Source organism: Hyperoodon ampullatus, assembly GCF_949752795.1.
Source record: "Hyperoodon ampullatus genome assembly, chromosome: 5".
Classification (NCBI taxonomy): Eukaryota; Metazoa; Chordata; class Mammalia; order Artiodactyla; family Ziphiidae; genus Hyperoodon; species Hyperoodon ampullatus.
In genome coordinates this window covers 33,917,726-33,940,688 of record NC_136918.1, presented here as the reverse complement: position 1 = coordinate 33,940,688, position 22,963 = coordinate 33,917,726, and the positions used below count along the sequence as shown (strand labels likewise).

Here is a 22,963-nt window from a genome sequence, read left to right as displayed (position 1 = left end):
GACTGAATCAAATTGTAAAGAAAATTATTTGCATTAATGTCTCATGATAAATATTATACAGATTCGCCTTTCTGCTAACTCAGTAAATTAACAGAAAGCCATTTTACATCTAAAATATTTCATAAAAAGTGAGCCAAGGAGACCACAGGTGGTTAAGGTAATTTAAGCAGGTGATCAAGAGCCTGAACCAGAGCAATTGCCTGTAGGGACTATTAAGGAGACATAAATGACAAGATTTATCAATTGATTCTTTCAGTCATTCAGCACACATCTGTTGAGCTCCTGCTACCGTGGTAGGTGCTAAAGATACCAAAATTTAATTTGCAGGCAGCTGAATGATTAGGAGGATTGTGATAGAGAATGTAGGAAAAATAACAGGTTTGAGGAATGAATTAAAGTGTTCTGTTTTGAATAGATTGCATTTGATTTAAAGATTTCTATTAAGCAATTGGAAATTTGGATCGGCACTGTAAGAGGCTGGTGAGAATATGAGTTGTATATAAAAGTTACATCCTAATAGAATGATATTTAATGTAGGGTTAAGGTGATAACGTTAGAGGGTTAGGGTAAGTCTGTGAGAGACTCAAGGACGGAACCTTGGGGAATATCTGTGTTCAGGGGTCAGGCAAAGAAAAAGAATGTGAGAGAGACATTGGGAAATTGATGAGGAGTGTGCAGTGTCAAGCAAGTGAAGGGAGCACTTCAAGAAGTTGGAGTTATACTGTAGAGGAATTGAATTTAGTCGAAAAGGGGGAAAATGGGTGGGTAAATCTTCAGTGTTAATTTGGAGAGCAGTTTGGTTTGAGTGATATAATGCAGTGGTCCTAGGAATGACAGGAAAGGGTTAAGGAAGGAAAGACAGCAAGTTACTGGTAAGTCTGTTAAGAAAAGTCTCTGAGGTTATTCTTGAAGGGGTATAGGGCCTCTTTGTGGTGGTGGTGGTGGTTTTTTGCAGGGGGAGCAAGGGTAGGAGGGTGGATGGGAGAGAAGGTAGAGAGGAAGGCACAGAGCTGTCTTAAAGGAGGGGAGCAGTATGTGGCAGGAGGCCACTTTAGCTGGCCCCTGTCTCAGTAAAGCAGGTGTCTCTGCTGAGAACAGGTGGGGTGATTCTGTGGTTAGGAAGCTTGAGGGGAGTGATATAGGGCCGTCTGTCTCAGACTAATGGAGAGGAGAGTTCTTAAACTGATCCTACTGCATACCCTCCTTTATCTCCCCTTACCAGCTCCGTGGGGGATTGGCTGGAAGCAGCTGCGGCAAGTGCAGAATCTCTTTGAAGACTTGAGTTCTGTCAGTTTATTCAAATTTTACATTTTACTCTGTAGAGCATCCATGATTATTTAAGTATATATATAACTTACCCTGCCTCAAACTTAAAATTCGTTCTTCAGAAAAACTTGAGTTCTGTCAGTTTATTCAAATTTTACATTTTACTCTGTAGAGCATCCACGGTTATTTAAGTATATATATAACTTACCCTACCTCAAACTTAAAATTCGTTCTTCAGAAAAACTGTGCCATGCTTAGATGGCTTCAGATATCCAAGATGAAATATCCCAGTTTGAGAAGCACTGATGAGGGTATCATTTAGGAATGTGGGAAAGGATTGCAGAGCAGTACCAATTGGTAGTGAGTGTTTTTTATCTTTTCTTTTTGTTTCCTTTTTATTTATTCATTACTCTTATGGTCAGTGGCACTACACTGACCATAAGAGTCATGAAAAAATCCAGGGAATTCCCTGGAGGTCCAGTGGTTAGGACTCGCATTTTCACTGGCGGGGCCTGGGGATTAAGATCCCGCAAGCCTCGCGGCGCAGCCAAAAAAAAGAGTAATGAAAAAATCCAGAGCTTGAGAGTCACATAATTGGAAAAAAGTTTAATGTGTTTCTGTTCTTTGGTTTGGAATTTGAGAGGGGAAGAAATATAAAGCCGATTTCATCAGCTTTGTCTCAATTTAAATGTTTTCTATATATATCCGATAACTTTGTAAAGTTATGCCTTTTTGCTAAATTAGAGATTGAAGTGAGAGAATGGATTAAGAAAAAAGATTGAGCTATGAGTGGAAAAGGACTGTCAAAGAGGGAAGGAAAGGTGACAAGACTTAAACTTATTTGTGAGTAAGAAATGAGCAGGAATTAGATGCACAGAGAAGAAACAGGGAAGATTTTTGTAATATGTTCATGTTGCGTGTTGCTGGGTTTTTTTGTTTTTGTCTTTGTTTTTTAGAGTATGGGAGTTCATTTTTTGCTCTTCTTGAGTTCCTAGGCTTTTTGCAGCTTCCTCCTGGATATAGCACCTGATTCAATTTAGGACAGGCCAAAGGGTCATTCCATGTAGGTGCTTATAGGACTTGTCTATATGTTCACTAGTTTCAGGAACTTTTAAGATCTTCCTGTCAAGAATTGGACCAAACACTGTTGACTTGAAACAAATAGACTGCCAGATATTTCTCCAGCAAAGATTAGCAGAGAATTGCAGTTCCAGGCTGCAACGATGGCAAGGCTCCTGCAAGTTCCCACAGGGCAAGGGAAGGAGAAGGCTTTCATAGAGAGGAAAAGGAAGTTGGGAGGGCTAGAGTAAACAAAGAGTCTCCGTGGCTTTTCATGGGCTGAGACCTGGCCAGGAAAGAAGAGGAATCTTTCTTCTTCTTCTTGGACTCTGCTGTGGACACAGGACATGAGAGCTCCCCCTTTTGGTCTTCCAACTCTATTTAATTGAGGTTTCTGTTTATTTTTTACAATACATAGGCGGGATTCACTCTGCAAAAGACTTAGAAAAAAGAGAGTTTTAAGTGCCAGTAATTAAGTTTTTGAAGCTAATGAAAGCTGTCAGGAGCTAATAGCCTAAAATGTTATATTCTGTTAATTGAACATTTTTAAATACTCATCTTAATTCATAGATTGTGAATCCATATAGAAGCAACCAAGGAAAAACATCTTTCCCAGATTCAGTTGGTATAATTCCTTTCAAGGGATTCCAGGAAACTGCAAAAGCAAATTTTTTCAAAGAGTCATGTGTAAACATGATCAGGGATATGCAAACCTTGTCATATACCTCAGAGCTCAAAGATGCACAGGATGTATTTTGTTGAAGGATTCTATAATTTATTTTTTACTTTTTGGTCATATGGTTGATGAGTGGTGGTGAAGAGCTCTTTTTTTTTTTCTTTTGGCCGTAACATGCAGCTTGTGGGATCTTAGTTCCGTGACCAGGGACTGAACCCGTGTACCCTGCAGTGCGGAACCCTAACCACTAGACCGCCAGGGAATTCCCTAAAGAGCTCTTTTGATTAAGAAAGCCAAAAAAAGAAAGTGAAGGTTGGTATGAGTAGGTAGAACACTCTGACGGCAGTTGATTCTAATCTCAGCTTTGCCTCTCGTTGGATGCCTGACTTTTGAGTAAACCATGTTAGATCTCTGAGCCCGATTTTAAATATCTGTTCAATTGTGGGGTTAAATGGGGAGAGTGATTTCCAAACCCTTTTTTAGCATGGAACTTTGTTTAAATGAAATGATATACGGAAGTATAAACAAATTAAACTTATTACTACAGACTTGCCTGGGGCTGGAGACTTTCCCTCCCACGCCTCTATCCCTGATGAACACCAGACTGGGCAACTAAATTTAGTTCTGTACCTCTATTTTTGTTGTAATAATATTTTTATTCCTTTCCAGAGTCTTGACCCTTGAGCATTCTTGGAGTTCTTTCCTTTCTTTCTTAATGGAACTGTAAAATACTAGAGCAGGAAGGACCTTTGTGGTTTTATAGTTCAGATTCCTTAAGCTAGGAGATAAGGATGGACTTCAGGTTCTCTGAAGTCTCTGAAATTATTTATAGTTATTATGAAATATTGGCTATATTCCCTGTGCTGTACAGTGTATCCTTATAGCTTGTTTATTTTACACATAATAGTTTGTACCTCTTAATTTCCTATCCCTATCTTGCCCCTCCCTCCTTCCCTCTTCCCACTGGTAACCACTTATTTGTTCTCTATATCTGTGAGTCTGTTTCTTTTTATTATATTCACTAGTTTTTTTTTTTAGATTCCATGTATAAGTGATAACATACAGTTCTCTGTCTTATTTATTTCACTAAGCATAATACCCTCCAAGTCCATCCATGTTGTTGCAGATGGCAAAATTTCATTCTTTTTTGTGGCTGAGTAATATTCCATTTTGTGTGTGTGTGTGTGTGTATGTGTATCTGTATATACATGCACATATATATACCACACTTCTTTATCCATTCGCCTGTTGACATCTGTTAGGTTTCTTCCATATCTTGGAAATTGTAAATAATGCTGCTGTGAACATTGGGGTGCATGTATCTTTTCGAGTCAGTGTTTTCATTTTCTTCATATTTATAACCCAGGAGTGGAATTGTTAGAGCAGGCAGTTAGCCAGATACGAGCAGAGAAGAGAGGCATGGGTCATATGACAGGAAACATACATCTTGCAATGACAGGGTCCTAGAGGCAAAGAAAGGTGGGAACCTCTTATGTCTGAATGTAACTTTTTGCTCATTATGCCCTCATTACAATAGAATTAACATTGCAGCCAGAGCAGTACCCATCATGCACCTGACACCATGGCAGATCTGAGAAGACCAAGGACAAAAACAGCCCCTCCTCTCAGAAAGGTGGAACTTGGATGAAAGCCAGGAAGTTACCCCAAAGTCCCTCCCTCCTTGATGAATATTCCACCCATTTTCACACCCCATATAACCAGCTTGCCAAAAGGAGCTCAGGGCAGCTGCTCTTCTGAGCTTGCCAGCTCTCCCTCCTGAGAGTATACTGTTGCTCAATGAATCTTCACTTCGCTTACTTGGCCTCTGTGTCTCGTCTCTGAATTATTTCTGTGACAAAACAAGAACCTACCCTCCGGCAACAGAATTGCTGGATCATATGGTAGTTTTGTTTTTAGTTTTTTGAGGGCTCTCCATACTGTTTTCCACGGTGGCTGCACCTGTTTACATTCCCACCAACAAGTGTACAAGGTTTCCCTTTCTCCACGTCCTTGCCAACATTGGGTGTTTGTGCTCTTTTTGATGATAGCCATTCTGACAGGTGTGAGGTGGTATCTCATTGTGGGTTTTTTTTTTTAATAATCTTTTTAAAAAAATAAGTTTATTTATTTAATTTTGGCTGTGTTGGGTCTTCGTTGCTGCACGCCGGCTTTCTCTGGTTGTGGTGAGCGGGGGCTACTCTTTGTTGCGGTGCGCAGGCTTCTCATTCTGGTGGCTTCTCTTGTTGCGGAGCACAGGCTCTAGGCACGCGGGCTTCAGTAGTTGTGGCACATGGGCTTAGTTGCTCCGCGGCATGTGGGACCAGGGCTCAAACCTGTGTCCCCTGCTTTGACAGGTAGATTCTTAACCACTGTGCCACCAGGGAAGTCCCTCGTTGTGGTTTTGATTTGCATTTCTGTGGTGATTAGTAGTACTGAGCATCTGTATGTCTTTGGAAAAATGTCTATTCAGGTCTTCAGTCCATTTTTTAATTGAGTTTGGTTTTTTTGATACTGAGTTGTATGAGCTATTTATGTATTTTGGATATTATCAGTCATATCATTTGCAGCTATTTTCTCCCATTGCATAGACTGTCTTTTCATTTTGTTGATGGTTTCCTTTGCTGTGCAAAAGTGTTTAAGTTGAATTAGATCTCATTTGTTTGTTTTTGCTTTTGTTTCCGTTGCTTTAGGAGACAGATCCAAAGAAAGTGCTACGACTTATGTCACAGTGCTCTGCCTGTATTTTCTTCTAGGAGTTTTATGATTTCCTGTCTTACATTTAGGTCTTTAATCCATGAAGTCTCTGAAATTACATGCAAAATTTTGTTTGTGATTTTCCCTCCTTAGTGGAAAAGGTCCATAGTCTTCATCAGATGCTACAAAAGATTTATTACCCTCTTTGATCTGGTTCATCTGTGACAGTTATCCACCCATTAAGTACTTTATGATAGCAATTATGCCTCTTACAAAGTTGATGCTAAATCCTTCTATACTTTTTATTCTACTTATTTATTTTATTTTTTGGCTGCGTTGGGTCTTTGTTGCTGCGTGCGGACTTTTCTCTAGTTCCGGCGAGCAAGGGCTACTCTTCATTGCGGTGCGCAGGCTTCTCATTGCTGTGGCTTCTCTTGTTGTGGAGCATGGGCTCTAGGCATGCAGGCTTCAGTAGTTGCAGCACACAGGTTCAGTAGTTGGAGGTATGCAGGCCCTAGAGCATGCGGGCTTCAGTAGTTGTGGCACGTGGTCTCAGTAGTTGTGGCTCACAGGCTTTAGGGCATGCAGGCTTCAGTAGTTGTGGCATGCGGGTTCTAGAGCTCAGGCTCAGTAGTTGTGGCACACAGGCTTAGTTGCTCTGCAGCGTGTGGAATCTTCCCGGACCAGGGATTGAACCCATGTCCCCTGCATTGGCAGGAGGGTTATTAACCACTGTGCTACCAGGGAAGTCCCTCCTTCTATACTTTAATAGTTCCTTGTTAATGGATCCCTCCTCTCCCTCCTCTCCCTCCTCTCCCTCCTCTCCCTCCTCTCCCTCCTCTCCCTCTTCTCCCTCTTCTCCCTCCTCTCCCTCCTCTCCCTCCCCTCCCTCTCTAAACTGGTTAACATTTTCTAGTTCCAATCCTCGGCATATACCTGGACCTCAGTTAGAACCTTTTGTTTAGCAGATGCTTCTTAAATTGTAATAGGCATACAAGTCACCTGGAGAACTGTTAAAATGAATATTCTGAGTCGGTAGATCTGGAATGAGTCCTGCAAGTATGCATTTCCAACAAGTTCCAGGTGATGCTGTTCATAGACCACAGTTTGAGTAGTCAAGGGCTAGACTATGTATATCTTGAGGGGAGAGGTCTTGTGCCTAGTAGTGGCTGATACTTAGAACCCAGTACATGTTTCCCTCCTCACATTTATTCATTTATCGGTTCATTCTACCTACAACCTATAAATGCCAAGTATTTATCAGGTACTAAACGACTTAATAGGAGTAAATAGATGATTAAGTGTAAGTCTTACCTTTCTTGAACTAGTTTTTAGTCTCGTAAACAAAAGAATTAAATTTGGTTATATTGACCTTGAGTTGGTAGCACATTAAAAGGTGCTCAAAGATCAGATGGATGAAGTACCTGTGGAACATCCAATAGATAGTTGATCTGGACTGTCCATTAATTCTGTTGACGTGACCTATAGCTGCATTAACTGTGATTGCTACATTACAAATTTGGCTAGTTATGCCTGTAATCTGCCAAAACCCCTAGACTTTGTTTTTCATGTGAAGAGCTGGGCTTTAGGTAGTTGAATTTGAAGTGACAGAGGTATATAAAAGCAGAATTGTCTTGTAGGCATTGGAAGTGTGGCTTTAGATAATATAGCTAGAGATGTTAAAAATTCATTTTATAAACAGCAAAGCACTAAAAAAAGGCTAACTGTTGCTATTACTATTTTGAGGGTAAACATATGAGTAAAACTTGTCAGAAGGAGATATGTTTATTTATGTTTGTTTTCCTTCCTTGACAGTTTTAAAAACCATGTGTGGTTTTACTGTTCTAGTATTATAAGCGTATAATCTGATATTTCAAGAACAGTGTATAAAAACTACAGATTAACAGAATGATAGTGTTTTAATTTTTTCCCTTTTATGATATATGCAATTGAAGCTATTTATTATACATAGCAGAAAAATTGTAAACAACCTTGAATGGTCAGGAAAATGGTTAAAAAATTATGAGTTGCCATCTGAAATAGTGCTGAGAACAAGTTATTTTAATAATGTGGGGAAATACTATTAATAGAAAAAGCATAATACAAAATTGCGTATACCGTATGATCTCAGCCATATTAAAATGAGTAAATAAAAAGAACTAGAAGGAAATATATCAAATTATGTCATCTCCTAGTATTTAGGATTATAGATTTATTCCCCCTTTATTATAATATACATATGCATCTTCCATAAAAAGTAATTTTTATTTCAAGAATTTCACTGAAATGACAACAAAATGATCTGTGGTTTTAAGTAGACTTTGTCATGCAACTTTAGTGCAAGTTATCAAAGCTTTATGGTATACCTAGTATTTCTGTACAGTTGTCTTTTTCTGTTACCTATTAAGATAGTGACATGTAATCATGTGTGTTTATCAGACTCATCCATGTAGTAATTAAAAATATGCATGCCTCAGCTCTATCCCCGAGATTCTAATTGAGTAGATCAAGAGCAGGGTAAGCATTCATAGTTTCTAAAAGCACCACAGTTGATTTAAATAGGCACCCTAGCTGAGAAAGTTGTCTGTAAGCAGAAACTGTTTTGTATGATACTTGCTTTGCACTTAACAGCAGCAGATACAAACTTTTGAACTAATATTTTAAAGCCTCCACTTGCATTTAGTTGTTAAACTTCGGGGAAAGGAGCATATTTGAGTCACAGAAAATAAATCCAAAATAGATACCATACATTGTTTAAAAGCTAGCTAGAAAACAACCTTGTAAAAGAGTCCATTTAATAATATTCCGTATCTAATTCATGATGTTTTTGGTTTTATCTTCTTCTTCTTAGTGAGTGGAGTGCCATAGAAAAAGAAATGGGTGATGGACTGCAGAGTGCTGGTCATCATATGGATGTGTAAGTACCCAGAGAATTTAAGGTAGAACCTGAGGTGACATTAGTGGTGAAGTGTTAGTGGTTCTTCTGTTCTTCTGTTTTTATAAAGTTTGCTGGCATTTATATTGTGCTCTCTGTATATAGATTTGACTTAAAGAAGTTTATCTCAGGAATGCAAGATTAATTTAACATTCAAAAATCTTTCAGTTCAGTTCACATATTAGCAGAGTAAAGAAGAAAACCCATGTGTTCATTTCAGTACATGTAGAAAAAGCATGTCAACGTCTATTCACAGTAAAAATTTTCATCAAACTAGGAATATAAAGAATTTCCTCAGTCTAAAACTTACAGGTAATACTGTACTTAATAGTGAAATATTGGTGTTTTCTCCTAAAATCAGGAACAAGGCAAGGATGTCTGCTTCCACCACAACTAGTAAAAATGGTAGTAGAGGTCCTGGTCAGTGCAGTAAGACAAGAAAATCAAATAAGGGGCATACATCTTAGAAAGGAAGAAGTAAAACTCTCTTTATTTGCAGTTAACAGGATCTTTTATTTAGAAAATCATAAAGAATCAACCGAAAATATTATGGAATAGCTGAATTTAATGAGAAGGCATGATACACAATGAATATATTAAAAAAGTTGTTTTTACATACTAGTAACAATTGGAAAATAAAAACTTAAAAATGCCATTTATAATAGCATCAAAACAGAATACTTACAGATTAATTTAATGAAATATGTGAAAGACCTCTACACTGAAAACTTTATATGTAAACATTGCTGGGAGAAAGTAAAGACCTAAATAAATGGTGAGATTAAACCATGTTCATAGATTGATTGGAAGACTCAGTAGTGTTAATATGACCATTCTTCCTAAATCACAGTCCCAGTCAAAACTCCAGTGACTTTTTAATAGAAATTGATAAGCTGATTCTAAAATTTATATGTAAATTCAAAGAACGTAGAATAGCCAAAACAGTCTTGAAAAAGAACAAGCCTGGAATATATTACCTGATTTCAAGACTTAGTATACAGCTATAGTTATCAGGAGGTATTGAGATAAAGAGATCAGTGGAATAGGATGGAGTCCAGAAATAGATCCACATTTACATAGTTCATTTCAAGAAATGGTTCTGGAATAACTGGATATCTTCATGGGAAAAAAATGAACCTTGAGCCATATCTCACACCTTACATAAAAACTAATTCAATTTGGATGATACACATAAATGTGAAGGCTAAAATTGCAGGTTTTAGTAGAAAACGTAGGAGAATATTGTTGCAACCTTCGAGTAAGCAAAGATTTTTTAAAGCGAATATGAAAAGAAAAAAATATTTTTAAAATGGTAAATTGTTCTTCATCAAAATTAAAAATTTTGCTTATCAAAAGACACCATTGGAAGTGGAAGGAATGTGGGAGTACAGTTTCAGTTGGGGAAGATAAAAAGTTCTGGGGGGCTTCCCTGGTGGCGCAGTGGTTGGGAGTCCGCCTGCCGATGCAGGGGATACGGGTTCGTGCCCCGGTCCGGGAGGATCCCACGTGCCGCGGAGCTGCTGGGCCCGTGAGCCATGGCTGCTGGGCCTGCGCGTCTGGAGCCTGTGCTCCGCAACGGGAGAGGCCACAACAGTGAGAGGCCCTCGTATCACAAAAAAAAAAAAAAAAAAGTTCTGGAGATGAATGGTGGTAATGGTTGCACAACCATATGAATGTGCTTACTGCCACTGAACTGTACACCAATAAATTGTTAAAAAGGTGAATTTTACATTATATTTTACCACAAACACACCATTAAGATAATGAAGAGGCAAGCCACACACTGGGAGTAAACATTTCCAACCATAATATATAAAGAACTACTACAACCGAATAATAAAAAGACAAAAATATATTTATTTTATCTAAGTATTATTTTTGGGGGGGCTGTTATATAAGCTGACCAGCTGCTTTTCAACCATTTTGTTAAGTCTTCCTGCATTCTGTTGACTGGACATTTTTAGTATTTGCAAGAATTTGGGATTATCCCTTTACTTGGTTTATTTAAAATGTTAAATAAAATTAATTTTAGTAATGATATCTAAAAAATCTTTACCATTTACCCTTTTCTACCCAAAGATGTGCTGCTTATCCCTACACTATGTTTCCTATCTTCAAGCCACCAGCCACCTATCTTCTTTTTTGTTTTCTTAACATTAACTTTTCCAGAATTGTAGATTGATGAACTAAAGTCAGTTTTTCCTACTCTTAACAGTGATTCTCAAGATGTCTTTCAGTCACATAGGGGAAATTCCACACTCTAACAAATGTAAATTTATATTTACAGAATACATATTTTGCCTACTTTTATCAATACTGTAAACGCATCACTTTTCAGTGAGCATTAAGGTAGATTTTTTGTTTGTTTTTAGAATTCAGTAAACTTGTTTACTTGTCTACAGGAAGTGGACTTGGAGACATAAAATATATTTTTCTTTTATGCCCATGCTAGGGAATCAGAATTGATTTGAAAAAAGGATGCTTCTTATACCATACAGAAGTAGTAAATGACATAGCCCATGTCCTTAGGGAATTTATAATGTGATCAGAGAAAACCAGCACTAGAGACATTTCTTTGATACAATTTAAGTCCTCAGTTTTTGATGAGAGATCAGAAGTAGAGTGATGACTAGGACTAAAGAAGTCTGGGAAGATTTCTAGAGGTGTTGAGATACGTATGGAAGGATCTGGAGTAGTGTGGAAAGCCATCACATTTCTGTGCAAGGAAAGACTCAAGGCCAGGAAGGAACAAGAGTGGCACGACAGTGAAGGGCTTGTCCAGATCAAAGCAGAGGTTGCTATTGAGAATTAGAATAAAATAAGGCTTTTAAAATTTTCTGTAATCTTTATCTGCTCGACTTTTCCTTTTGTAGCTTTTTGGCATTACTGTATGTAGTTGCTACCAGGAACACTAATGTACCAATTATACTAAACTCTTACTCTTTCTACAGATTTTGTAGCCCTTTTTGTAATATATTTGAACAAAAGATATTACAGTGCTTCTTAAGCTACCTTATGAAGGACCGTTTTTTGTTTGCTTTGTTTTTCTATTTCTAAGACCTTGCTGATCAAAACATTTAGGTAAATAAAATACAATTGTCACGGTAATTAAAGATTGCTGTAGGGGGGAGGGATAAATTAGGAGTGTGGGATTAACAGATACAAACTACTGTACATAAAATAGGTAAGCAACAAGGGTTTACTGTATAGCACAGGGAACTATATTCAGTATCTTATAATAAACTATAATGGAAAATCTGAACGAAATATATATATATAACTGAATCACTTTGCTGTACACCTGAAACTAACATAATATTGTAAATCAACTGTACTTCAATTTTAAAAAGTTGTTATAAATGTTTCTAAATGCTTATTCTCACTTTCTGTACTTGCTTTTGTCACTCACGGGTAGCAAATGGTCTGTGGACCACGCTTTGAATAGCCCTTCTTTAGAACTTCAATACTTTGTGTCCTGATAAAGGTTACTCTATGCAATGTTTTTTATTTTTTTATTTTTATTTATTTTTATTTATTTAATTTTTTTTACATCACATTTTTTTTATTCAAACAGAAAGTCACAAAAATTATAATCATCCTCATCAGTTCACTCAGTCCCATGTAATTAATTTTTTTATCTTGATCTTTTGTTAGCAATTTTATGAGTTCATCAGTTTTCCATTAGAGTTCTGAAAATGCTTATTCATTCAGTTCAGCAGTATAGTCAGTTATCAGAAACCTGTACTTGTCAGAGTCTTTTTCATGAATTCCTTGAAGATGAAACCCTTTTATAGGAACATATTTGCAAAAGCATCAGAGTACACCCAGAACTGTCTGTAAATGACAAAAGACTTAAAAATGACCACAGTTAAAGATTTGATGAAAGTTCATAATAATGCAGTTGACAAGGAAATTTAGTTATTTCTGAGATATACATTTGCAATGTTTTTTAAATAGGTATGCGTCTTCTATTGATGATATTTTAGAAGATGAAGAACATTATGCAGATCAGTTAAAGGAGTACCTTTTTTATGCAGAAGCACTGAGGTAAGTATAAGACATTGTTCCAGATACAGCCCTGTGGCTGGTCACCACTCATGTGCTACTCTAAAATAAAGATTTTTAAATGAGTTAATTCCCCCAGATATTGAATGAGGTCTCATTGTATTCCTGTGTGTTACAGAGTGCTAGACATAGCTGAGATGAGCCCTCTGCTTGAAGCATTATGTTGATAAAACCTGTTAGTCTCAGACTTCAGGTCTGTTTGTATGTTGTTCTACTTTTTCCAGTTTTAAGATTGGAAGCAAAGTACAGATTGAGAGTGTGTAGCATAATCTGTCTCTAGGTTGTATATTACCATTTAAATTCTGTAATTTTTCCCATACCTGCATATTTTATCTCCTTAGTAAAGGTTGTAAAACTTCTTAATGTCAGGACTTTGTCTTCTCTTTTTATAGTATCTTCTACAGAGCCAAACAATTCTTTGGGAGATAGTCCAGTTTAGAAAAATGAATTGTTTTCCTATCACTTTTTGGGGGGCCAAATTATTATTATTTTAAAATTTGATTACAACCGATTTTGTTGGCATTAAAATTTTAAATTTGAATGGATATAAACCAAAAACCAGAAATTAAGTTTGGTAAAAATGGGAATAGGAGTTTTCCGGTAATTACAGATTAGAAGGCAGAAATCAATTTAGAGAAACATAGACAAACCCCATGTTTACAATGATTGTGCCACAGATTTAAACTGTAGTAGTGCATTAGTAAACTGTTCACACTGAGATCTTCACCTTGAGATTCGACAGCTGTTTCTTGAAAAAATATCTCAGTACCTTGTGCAAATAAATTGGTCTTTCACGTGCCTTAGCACGCTTAAAATTTCTCCACTGTATATATACAAAACACCTACCATTTGGGCAGGGCAAAATGCATACTTTCATAACAAAACTATAATGTACCTCTCAAGTATGAACAATATACACATAATACATGGTATACAGTATTTACAAAATATAAAATATAATACAAGCTGTTTGTAATTTTTTAAACTCACCTTTTGCCCTTGTATATTGCAGCAAGGTAATTTGCCATTTCTGTACCACTGCTTTTCAAGAGTCCAGGGATTTTGGAAAAGCTATGTTTTACATACATACTGAAATCTGAGATCTAAGTTTGAACTTTTAGGAGAGTTTTAAAGTGTACTGCCATCAACTCCCTATTTTGGTTGGAATTTTCAATGGTGCTTCCCATCCAGTGCTAGGAGGCTTTGGAAGAACACTAGGAGAAAGTGGATCACTAAACTTTACCCCAGCATAATTCTTCTTTTGGCTCACTTCAGTTAGAAATGATGATTTCTTCAAATGCTTATTTTTAATATTCTCAGTATTTTTAAAAGGCTTTTTTACCTGCTTCTGAATTATATCAGATGAAACAGAATCCTGCCAAAAGTTATTTTCATTTCTTTTTGCAGAGGTGATCTTGGTTAGGGGTAAGTTACATTTGCTTTTCTGTCTGTTTATCTTTGGTTGTTCACACAAGTGTATACCATGAACAAGCTGGCTGTGGGGAATGGCAATTTTCTCCGATTTTCCCATCTTTGATTTTAAAACTACTTTCTATCATCTTGTCCAGTTATACATATAATACATAGAAGAAAATGGTTTCTGCCTGCCCCCTACTTTCTGTTTTAACAACTGCTTCAAGAACTTTACTGCCTTAATTCCAGTCACTTTCCTAGCTCAAGTGATCCTTATAGGAAGCCATGAGGAGATGGAAAGGCAAGGTAATCTATTAGATCACTGCCCTTTCAACACTTGTAATATGGTAGGGAAGCAGGACACAAACAGAAAGCCAGAGCACAAGGTAACATAATCCATGTCAAAAAGGGTAACTGCCAACAGAGCTCCCTGGTTTTAATAAAGTTCTAGAAAAATAAAGGAATCTTACTAGGAAACAAGTACAAAAGCTCGCTTTACATCATCACTAATATTACAGGAGAGCCATGGAATTGAAAGGAACCTATACAAAATTTAAGTAATCACGGTGGACAAATTTAATTTTTTGCAAGGCACAGTTAGATAAGCTGCAAATCTCTCAAACCAATATTCTTTCAACAAATGTCAGTAACTTATTTTCATTAGTATTATGAAGGTTTTTGAAATTAAAGTCAAAACGTTTTATTTTGATATAAAGGTTACTTTAAGTAATATAGCGACTTAATACCGTTTACGTTTTAATCAATTTTATCCTAGTCCAGTAGCAACTGGGCAGCATATCGTCAATTCAATTGGTAACTTTTCTTTCGAAAACTTCATCATTCTGGACACAGTAATAAAACAAACTTCCATTAAGAAAGCCTGGCACAGTATACAGTGGGAATAGTTAAACAGTAAATGCTGTTCATCTGATAGACTAGCACAGAGAAGTTATCGCTTCAAAGAGGCAACAACTCTGCTGTCGCTCCTGTCAACTTTCGAAGTTGAAAAGTACAGCTAAGTAGTTTGGCCCGGCGAGGAGCAGCGCCCCAGTTGGACTGGTGCCCCACACCGGGCACCTCATAACTCAGTAAAAAGCCAACTGGAAGTGGGCGGCTGCTAGCCCATGGCAAACCCCACACCAGGCAGCGAGAGACCGTCTGCATGTCCTGATGAGTCTTGGCACTACCAACGGTCCCCTATCACTTTTAAAATCAGCCTAAGAATTGTGTTTATAAAACAGAGGAGCAATATTCCTTTAGTTGTTCAGTAGCTGGTATGAAAACATCACATTGTTAGCCTTTTTCCTTCTAGAGTTTTGAGTAGTAAGAAGTTACACCAAGGACTTCCCTGGTGGCGCAGTGGTTAAGAATCCACCTGCCAATGCAGGGGACACGGGTTCGAGCCCTGGTCCGGGAAGATCCCACATGCTGCAGAGCAACTAAGCCCACGTGCCACAACTACTGAAGCCCATGCACCACAACGAAGAGTAGTTCCCGCTCACCGCAACTAGAGAAAGCCCACGCGCAGCAATGAAGACCCAACGCAGCCAAAAAAAAAAAAAAAAAAGTTACACCAAGGTGTTTTCAAGTTACAGACCAAAAGAAAGTTGCTGAACACAGTGGAATTCTCTGCAGCTCTTAAAAGTTATAGAAAAGATTAATGTGTATTGATACAGAAACATATGTGTCTTTGGTATATAAATAGTTGACAAAGAAAAGATGTAGAATTACTAGGGGTGGGTGGATATGTGTATTTGTAAATGCCTAGGTAAAATTTGGAACGATATATACTATCTATTAACATGAATTATGTCTGGATAGTGGAACTGGGGAAAAGAGAGCGTTCTTGAAACTTATTTTGTGCATTCCTGTATTAGAATCCTTTTTTATCTTTTCAGTGAGCATGGATTACTTTTAGGAAAATAAAAACTAATAGACGTTTCTAAATAAAAAGAAGAAAGCTTTGAGATAATGTCTTTTTAAACAATACTCAGTTGTTATGTGAGATTATAGCATTAGTTCCTATGTTATACAAAGGCTTTTTTTAAATGTATGTGATAATGGTATGTTTATTGAAAAAAGTGTTGCAAGTATCTGGAAAACAACCTTTTTTGTTTTAAGTATATATAAAGTTTTTATGCTTAGGTTCTGCTAGATTAAATTTTTAATGTTGGGTTACTACATTTTAAACTTGAAAATTCTGTATATAAAAGTTCTGACTGTAGTAAGACGTGAATGCCTCCCCTTTACCCCTGAAAAAAATTTTTTTAACATATTAATGGAGAAGCCACAAAAATTAAATGGCAGCACTTTCTTTCATCCCTAGGGCTGTGTGCAGGAAACATGAACTTATGCAGTATGATTTGGAGATGGCTGCTCAGGACTTAGCATCCAAGAAGCAGCAGTGTGAGGAACTAGCAACTGGGGTGAGTGGTTTTCCATTTAGGTCTCTGGTATTATTATAGCAAACCTTAAGTGGAATGGGCTGCAGGATGCCCGTAGCTTTCACAGGGAAATAATTTGTGGGCAACTTTATAATTCTTTTGTTTGTGATCTTGATATAAAAGGATGTAAGCCATTAAAACACGTATTATATAGTGTTGTAAGAAATTTTGCCAACATTGCTGTGTGTAATAAGAACCATCTCTTTTCTGATTAAGTCCAAGTGAAAAAACATTATTCTTTGGGATTGAAATAATAACCTTTGCCAGGTTTAATTTTACCTGGTATATTATAGAAATTTTAGTTAACTTTGAAAAACTTTGCCCTTTTAGAATCAGTGCCTCTTTCCTAACAGGGAGCTTTTTGTGTACTTTATTCTTGAATGCTTACAGTGAATACTTGTGAAGAAAATTCCTTATCTTATTGTATTGGACTTAGATCCTTTTTATAATCAGCTTTATACTGTCCAGCTATTTCATTGGAATAAAAAAGCTGTCATGGTGAGAGCACACAATCTGGAAGTAAAGAAGCAGTGACAATGCCACCATTTATGAATCATTTCATAGTTAACAAGTACTTTACTTGTGAAAGTGCTTGTGGGCTACCCACATAGAGATATGTGGGAAAAGACCTCTGCCCATGAAACAGGTACACACTGTCTTGATTTATTTTTAAAATCCAGGGGAAATTCCCAGTCCATTTTCAGGGAGCTGGGTTCTCTACTCCTAAATGTGTTTCCCTCAGTAAACTCCGGAGAATGAGGAAATGGTAAAGCTTGAGGCTTGGATTTAGGCATCCTGTTTTACTAATAGATACCAAGTTTTAGTGTGAGTTACACAGATTTTAAATAGTTTCTTTAGTTTATTTTCACTGTTGCCTGTTATCTATTTTTTATATCACAGAGTAATTAGAAAAAATATGATCACTAACATAAAGAAATAACTTGCCTAATACTTCACCTAGAAGTTTTCCATATGATGAAGAAGCTCAGTTAAAATTTTTCCCTTTTTGATGCTTCCACATTTTCCAGTGTTAGAAATCTTATTAGTAGCCCCCTAGTTGTAAGGCTTGTGGTGTTTTCTATCTGAGCTAGGGAGGAAATGGCTATTTCCCCTTTTAAAAAAAAAATAATTGTGGTAAAATATCCAGAACATATGATCTATTATCTTAACCATTTTTATTTTTATTTTTTTTAATTTTTATTTTTTAATTTTAATTTTTATTTTTTCTATACGCGGGGCTCTCACTGTTGTGGCCTCTCCCGTCGCGGAGCACAGGCTCCGGACGCACGGGCCCAGCGGGCATGGCTCACGGGCCCCGCGGGCATGGCTCACGGGCCCAGCCGCTCTGCGGCATGTGGGATCTTCCCGGACCGGGGAACGAACCCATGTCCCCTGCATCAGCAGGCGGACTCTCAACCACTGCGCCACCAGGGAAGCCCTTAACCATTTTTAATGGTAAAGGTCAATAATAGTAAGTACATTTACATTGTTGTGTAACCAACCTGCAGAACTGTTTTCATCTTGCAAAATTGAAACTCTATACCTATTAAATATCAACTGTCAGTTTCCCTCTCCACCCAGCCCCTGGCAGTCACCATTCTACTTTCTGTCTCTGTGAATTTCACTACTTTGGATACCTCATATAAGTAGACTCATATAGTATTTGTCTTTTTGTGACTGGCTTATTTCACTTACCACAATGTCCTCAAGGTTCATCCATGTTGTGTAGCATGTGTCAGAATTTCCTTCCTTTTTAAGGCTGAATAATATTTCAGTGTATGTGTGTTGTTTATCCATTCAAATGTTTCTATTTCATTTTAGAACGTGAGAACATTTTCTCTGAAGGGAATGACTACCAAGCTCTTTGGTCAAGAAACTCCAGAGCAGAGAGAAGCCAGAATAAAGGTGCTAGAAGAACAAATAAATGAAGGAGAACAACAACTTAAGTCTAAAAATCAGGAAGGCAGGTAAAAATGCTGTGGTGTTTTAACATGACTAGGCATGTAGACTCTGTGACAGATTGTTTATAACCATTCCCAGCTTCACCAGTGTCCCTGGATGTAACCTGTTCTTCTAAAATGCAGTGATTGAGTATTCCTAAGAAATTTGAGGAATCAAAAATCATGTTGCATAGAAACAGTTGTTTTAGTGTCAGGGAAAGAGGAAGAAGAAAGTATCTAAGCTTCATAATATTATTTTCCTGTACTTTTCATGATTTCTATCCTTTTCACATTCCGTCTGCCCTTTTCTGTCACTTAAAAGCCTGATCATTCTCCACTGCCAAGCTTTTGCATTACTTCTCTTGTGAAGCTTTCTCTTATCCTCACAGGCTGTCATAGCACTTGGTTCATGCCACTGTTGCATGGCAGTTTTGTATTGGGTGGTTGGTTGTACAGTGTGACTGTCCCTGGCTAAATTACAAACCCTTCAAAGTCAGTGACTATGTCTCTTTCATCTTTATGTCCCAACACCTTGCATAGGGCTTGGAATGTAATTATTCCATAAATATTTTTAGAAATTCAGTTCTCAAAGGTCTGTTTGGGCTCATTTTTCATATTGTTGTTTTTTATTGTTGTTTTCATCTGATAGTTGTTGAGTAGACCAAGGCAGACCAAGAGTGTATCACTGATTTGGAGGTGATTTTGTTAATTTTTAGAACTTCTGGCATCAAGTAAGTCAAACTAAACTCTCATGAATAGAGTTAAAAAAACAGTGGTTAAGATTCCGCACTTCCACTGCAGGGTGTGTGGGTTCGATCCCTGGTCAGGGAAGTTCCGCATGCCAGGCGGTGCAGCCAAAAAAAAAAAAAAAGACAAATTGCTCTCAGAATTTTTAAAACTCTAGTTGTCATTTAAAGTAAGCACATGATAAATGTGATACATAATCCATCTTGTTGAAAAGAATGTATGTTTTCCAGTGACCCCAGGAAGGCAACTTCATGTGGCATCTGTTAGGCTTATGAGCTGGTTCAGGGAGCCATTTACATCTGTTTTATGGGAATAATTTGAAGCTGGAATTCTTGTGGCAAAATAAAGATTATTAAAATGTAGATGAGTGTATGACTGTATGCTTTTTCTCCCACTGTAATTTTTAGGAAGGGAAAAATAGAACTATCTTATACACGCGATAGCTTTTTCCTCTATATAGACAAAAACCCAACTCAAATGAGAAGTGGTTATTCAGATTTACAATATGTAGTTTACTTAATTTAAATAAGAATAATAGTAATGACTATACCTTTTATTTCAGAGAATTTGTCAAAAATGCTTGGGCTGATATTGAACGCTTCAAAGAACAAAAGAACCATGATTTAAAGGAGGCCCTCATAAGCTATGCAGTCATGCAGATCAGTATGTGCAAGAAGGTAGGTTTTGGTTTCAGTGAAGGTACAAGTATATTCAGAAATGCCTGCAAATTTCTTTAAAATCGGTTTCTTATTTGGACAAAGTATTTATCATTTCCATTTTTAAAGTCCATTCTTCTCCTCTTCCAGAATGTTTCCCAGTTTCTCTACTTAATTTTGAAAGAAGGGTCATAATCAAAATATCAATCACTGAGTCTCTACTCATCTAAAGTTCCAAATTTGTATGCCCCGTTTATAACTTGTATGTGAAAATATGTACTAACAACATTACTTTGGTTATATGTCCTAGAGTTACTGCCCTTGGACAGGGCAGTACAGTACCATTCCTAACAGTGATACATACTTCGACTGGAAAATGGTTTCAGCGTTATTTTGGGAAACTGTGGCTGCAATATGGTTTGTTGTCAGAGTAAACCCTTCACGTAGTTGACATCTCAGTAGAAGGCATGGACGTTGAAGCTTATTCTGGTTAAAATAAATGTTTTGGCAGTGATGGAGATCTTTCTAAAACGCTGTTGTAAGAACAAAATACAAAATATTCCTTAACCTCTTCTTCATAACCCAGGATCTGCCTGTGTGACCACCAGTCAGTCCCAGCGCTTTACATTTCTCTAGCACTTCGCAATTTATTGAGCGATTTAACATGCTTTATCTCAGTATATCACATAGTAAGATAGATTCCCATATTTATTAAGACATTCTTAGAGGGAAAAAAATCACACTCAAACAAACACTCTTATGCTTTAATTTATCCAAAGTTTGTATTTTCTGGCTTGGAACCGTCACTTTCTTAGCCTTTTTTACTTGTATAACGAGAAATAGCAGTAGACAACAAAGATGTTTTGGGACAGAAACAGCAGACTCACACATTAGTCACTGGGCCAAATTTATAGTTATGCCTCAATGAAATTGTAAGTTAATTCATGTTGTAGATCTTTGGGGTCACTTGAGAGAAGTTAAAACCATGACTGTTCAATCTGCAAATGCTGATGGTTGAATATATTGTAGTTTGGGGTGTTTTTGTTTCTGCTGCTGTCATCCCATCAGCTCCTCCTGCTGCTTCACGTTTACCGTCTTTCTAATCTGCCTTTTTAACTCTTCGGTGGTCTGAAACACAAAGGTTTTTAGAGTTGGTTTTGTTTTGTTTTATTCCTATAAAAGATTCATTAATAGGTTCCTGTGATCTCCCATTTACTTCTTTTCCAAGAATGCAGATTTTGTGTAATGGCTCAAAGGACTTTCCCCCTGCCACTTTGCTCAGGGTGAGCGGGTTGAGGGGTGCTAAAAAGTAATCTCTGGATAAACAAGATATTACTGTAGGTATGTGCGGACACACTGTTGGGTATCTGGTGTATCCTAAGATAATAACTAGAGTAAACAAGAGTTTACTCACATGAGATTAGTAAGAGTGTATGTTTACCTTATTTTTTAGGAACAGTGTTACAGTGTTTCATGTTTTATTTTCTTGCCTAAGTGGAGTAGATTCTTATATTTGAAGATCTACAGTGCTATTTTCTTTAGAAACTTAAAATTAAGTATGAAAAGTCAAGATTAACATCAGCTTTTTTGGGTAAATGTGGGTATCTCTATATTTCAAGTTATTTTATCTTTTTAAATTAAAAAAATTATCATAAAAATAACATATATGCTCATTGTAAAAATTTCAAATAAGCCAGAAGCATATTAAGTAAAAATTCTCCTCCTCCTTCCCCAAATCCCTTTTTGAAAACTCAACACGTTACATCTTCATGTTTATCTTTTCAGACTCATTTGTACATATACAGTCATTTAGAAAATATACACTTTCCTTTCCCACAAAAACAGGATTGCATTATATGTGCTAGTGTGTAGCTTTTGATTTTTCATTTGCTGTCTTATGGATGTCTTACTAGGACAGTGCACATGAGATCTATCATATCCATTCTACTAACAAATACTCCATTAGATACTACTTTATCCAGGCAATCAGGGACATTTTTAAAGATTTTTGTGGGGTTTTTTTTTTTTTTTTTTTTGTATTCCATCAGGGAGGAAGAAAAGCTAAAAAGATTAATTTTTTTTCCTATTGTTTGAAGCCTCAATAAATATTGACAAACTTAAATGTTTAAATATTAAAGAAAATATTCTTTCTTCATATATTAGCAGTTATTGGCAAATATATATCTTGTTTATTGAAAACATACCTTTATTTCTACCACTTTCTAGATTTTACTGTTACATTTTTACAAACATGCATTTTTTCCCCAGTTTCAAACATGCATTTTTGTTTAAGCATGTTATATCATAGCATATTAGTTTTTTGCCAAATTGCCTGCTATAACCATTGAAAGGGAATTAATAACTTAGTACTTAATTATCAAAATATTATTAGACTCATAAATTAATAATTCATTAATTTATATTGTTAGACTAATAAGTTTTTTCTTTTGTTTCAAATATTACAGAACTTGTTTGGTTTATAAATAGAAATGATATGAATAGAGTAAATGAGTTTTTCAAAAAGAAGTTGTAGGAGTTCTTTCTGTTTTGAAGATAGGCTCATACAAATGATTCTATTACTTTTTTCAAAAGTATTTGACATTGACTTATATTAGCTATTGCCAGAAGAAGTGTCCTATTTGCTGGACTTGTTAATTATTCCAAAAAGTAAAACTTAGCATACCAGTAAGCCAAATACTTGGGCTTTCAGAATCCTTCCAAAATCACATTTTAAAGGGTTTTTGTTTTTGTTTTTGTTTTTGTTTTGATTTGTTTGTTTTTAAAGGGAATTCAAGTTTGGACCAATGCTAAGGAATGCTTTAGCAAGATGTAATCCTGTGAAATGAGTTTCTCTTCAATCAAAGTGCCCCAACACAGAAGCACAAGTAAATAAAAAAATTTAAGTTGCTACCAGTATACACAAAAATATATAATAAGTTGAGTAAATTCAGCTTTCTTTAATTTGATTGTAGTGTTAATATAGCACAAAAGGGTGTATTTTAATGAAGATTAAATATTATAATTTGAGGTTTTGGGGACTGGTGCTGATTCTAAAAATGTTAATTAGA

The 22,963-nt window shown here is 36.5% G+C and overlaps 1 protein-coding gene across 1 annotated transcript in view; it reads left to right on the top strand.

The window, feature by feature from the left end:
- The window catches only part of SNX4 (sorting nexin 4), a gene marked incomplete at both ends in the record, with an annotated part of 65,141 nt that extends 42,413 nt beyond the window's left edge, over positions 1-22,728 (top strand). Inside the window, 6 exons of the mRNA XM_079704819.1 lie at positions 8,547-8,612; positions 12,588-12,677; positions 16,435-16,534; positions 18,374-18,519; positions 19,802-19,916; positions 22,681-22,728. Of these exons, the coding sequence (XP_079560945.1) occupies positions 8,547-8,612; positions 12,588-12,677; positions 16,435-16,534; positions 18,374-18,519; positions 19,802-19,916; positions 22,681-22,728 (565 nt within the window). The remainder of the gene's footprint in view (positions 1-8,546; positions 8,613-12,587; positions 12,678-16,434; positions 16,535-18,373; positions 18,520-19,801; positions 19,917-22,680) is intronic.
- Positions 22,729-22,963: the final 235 nt, after the last annotated feature.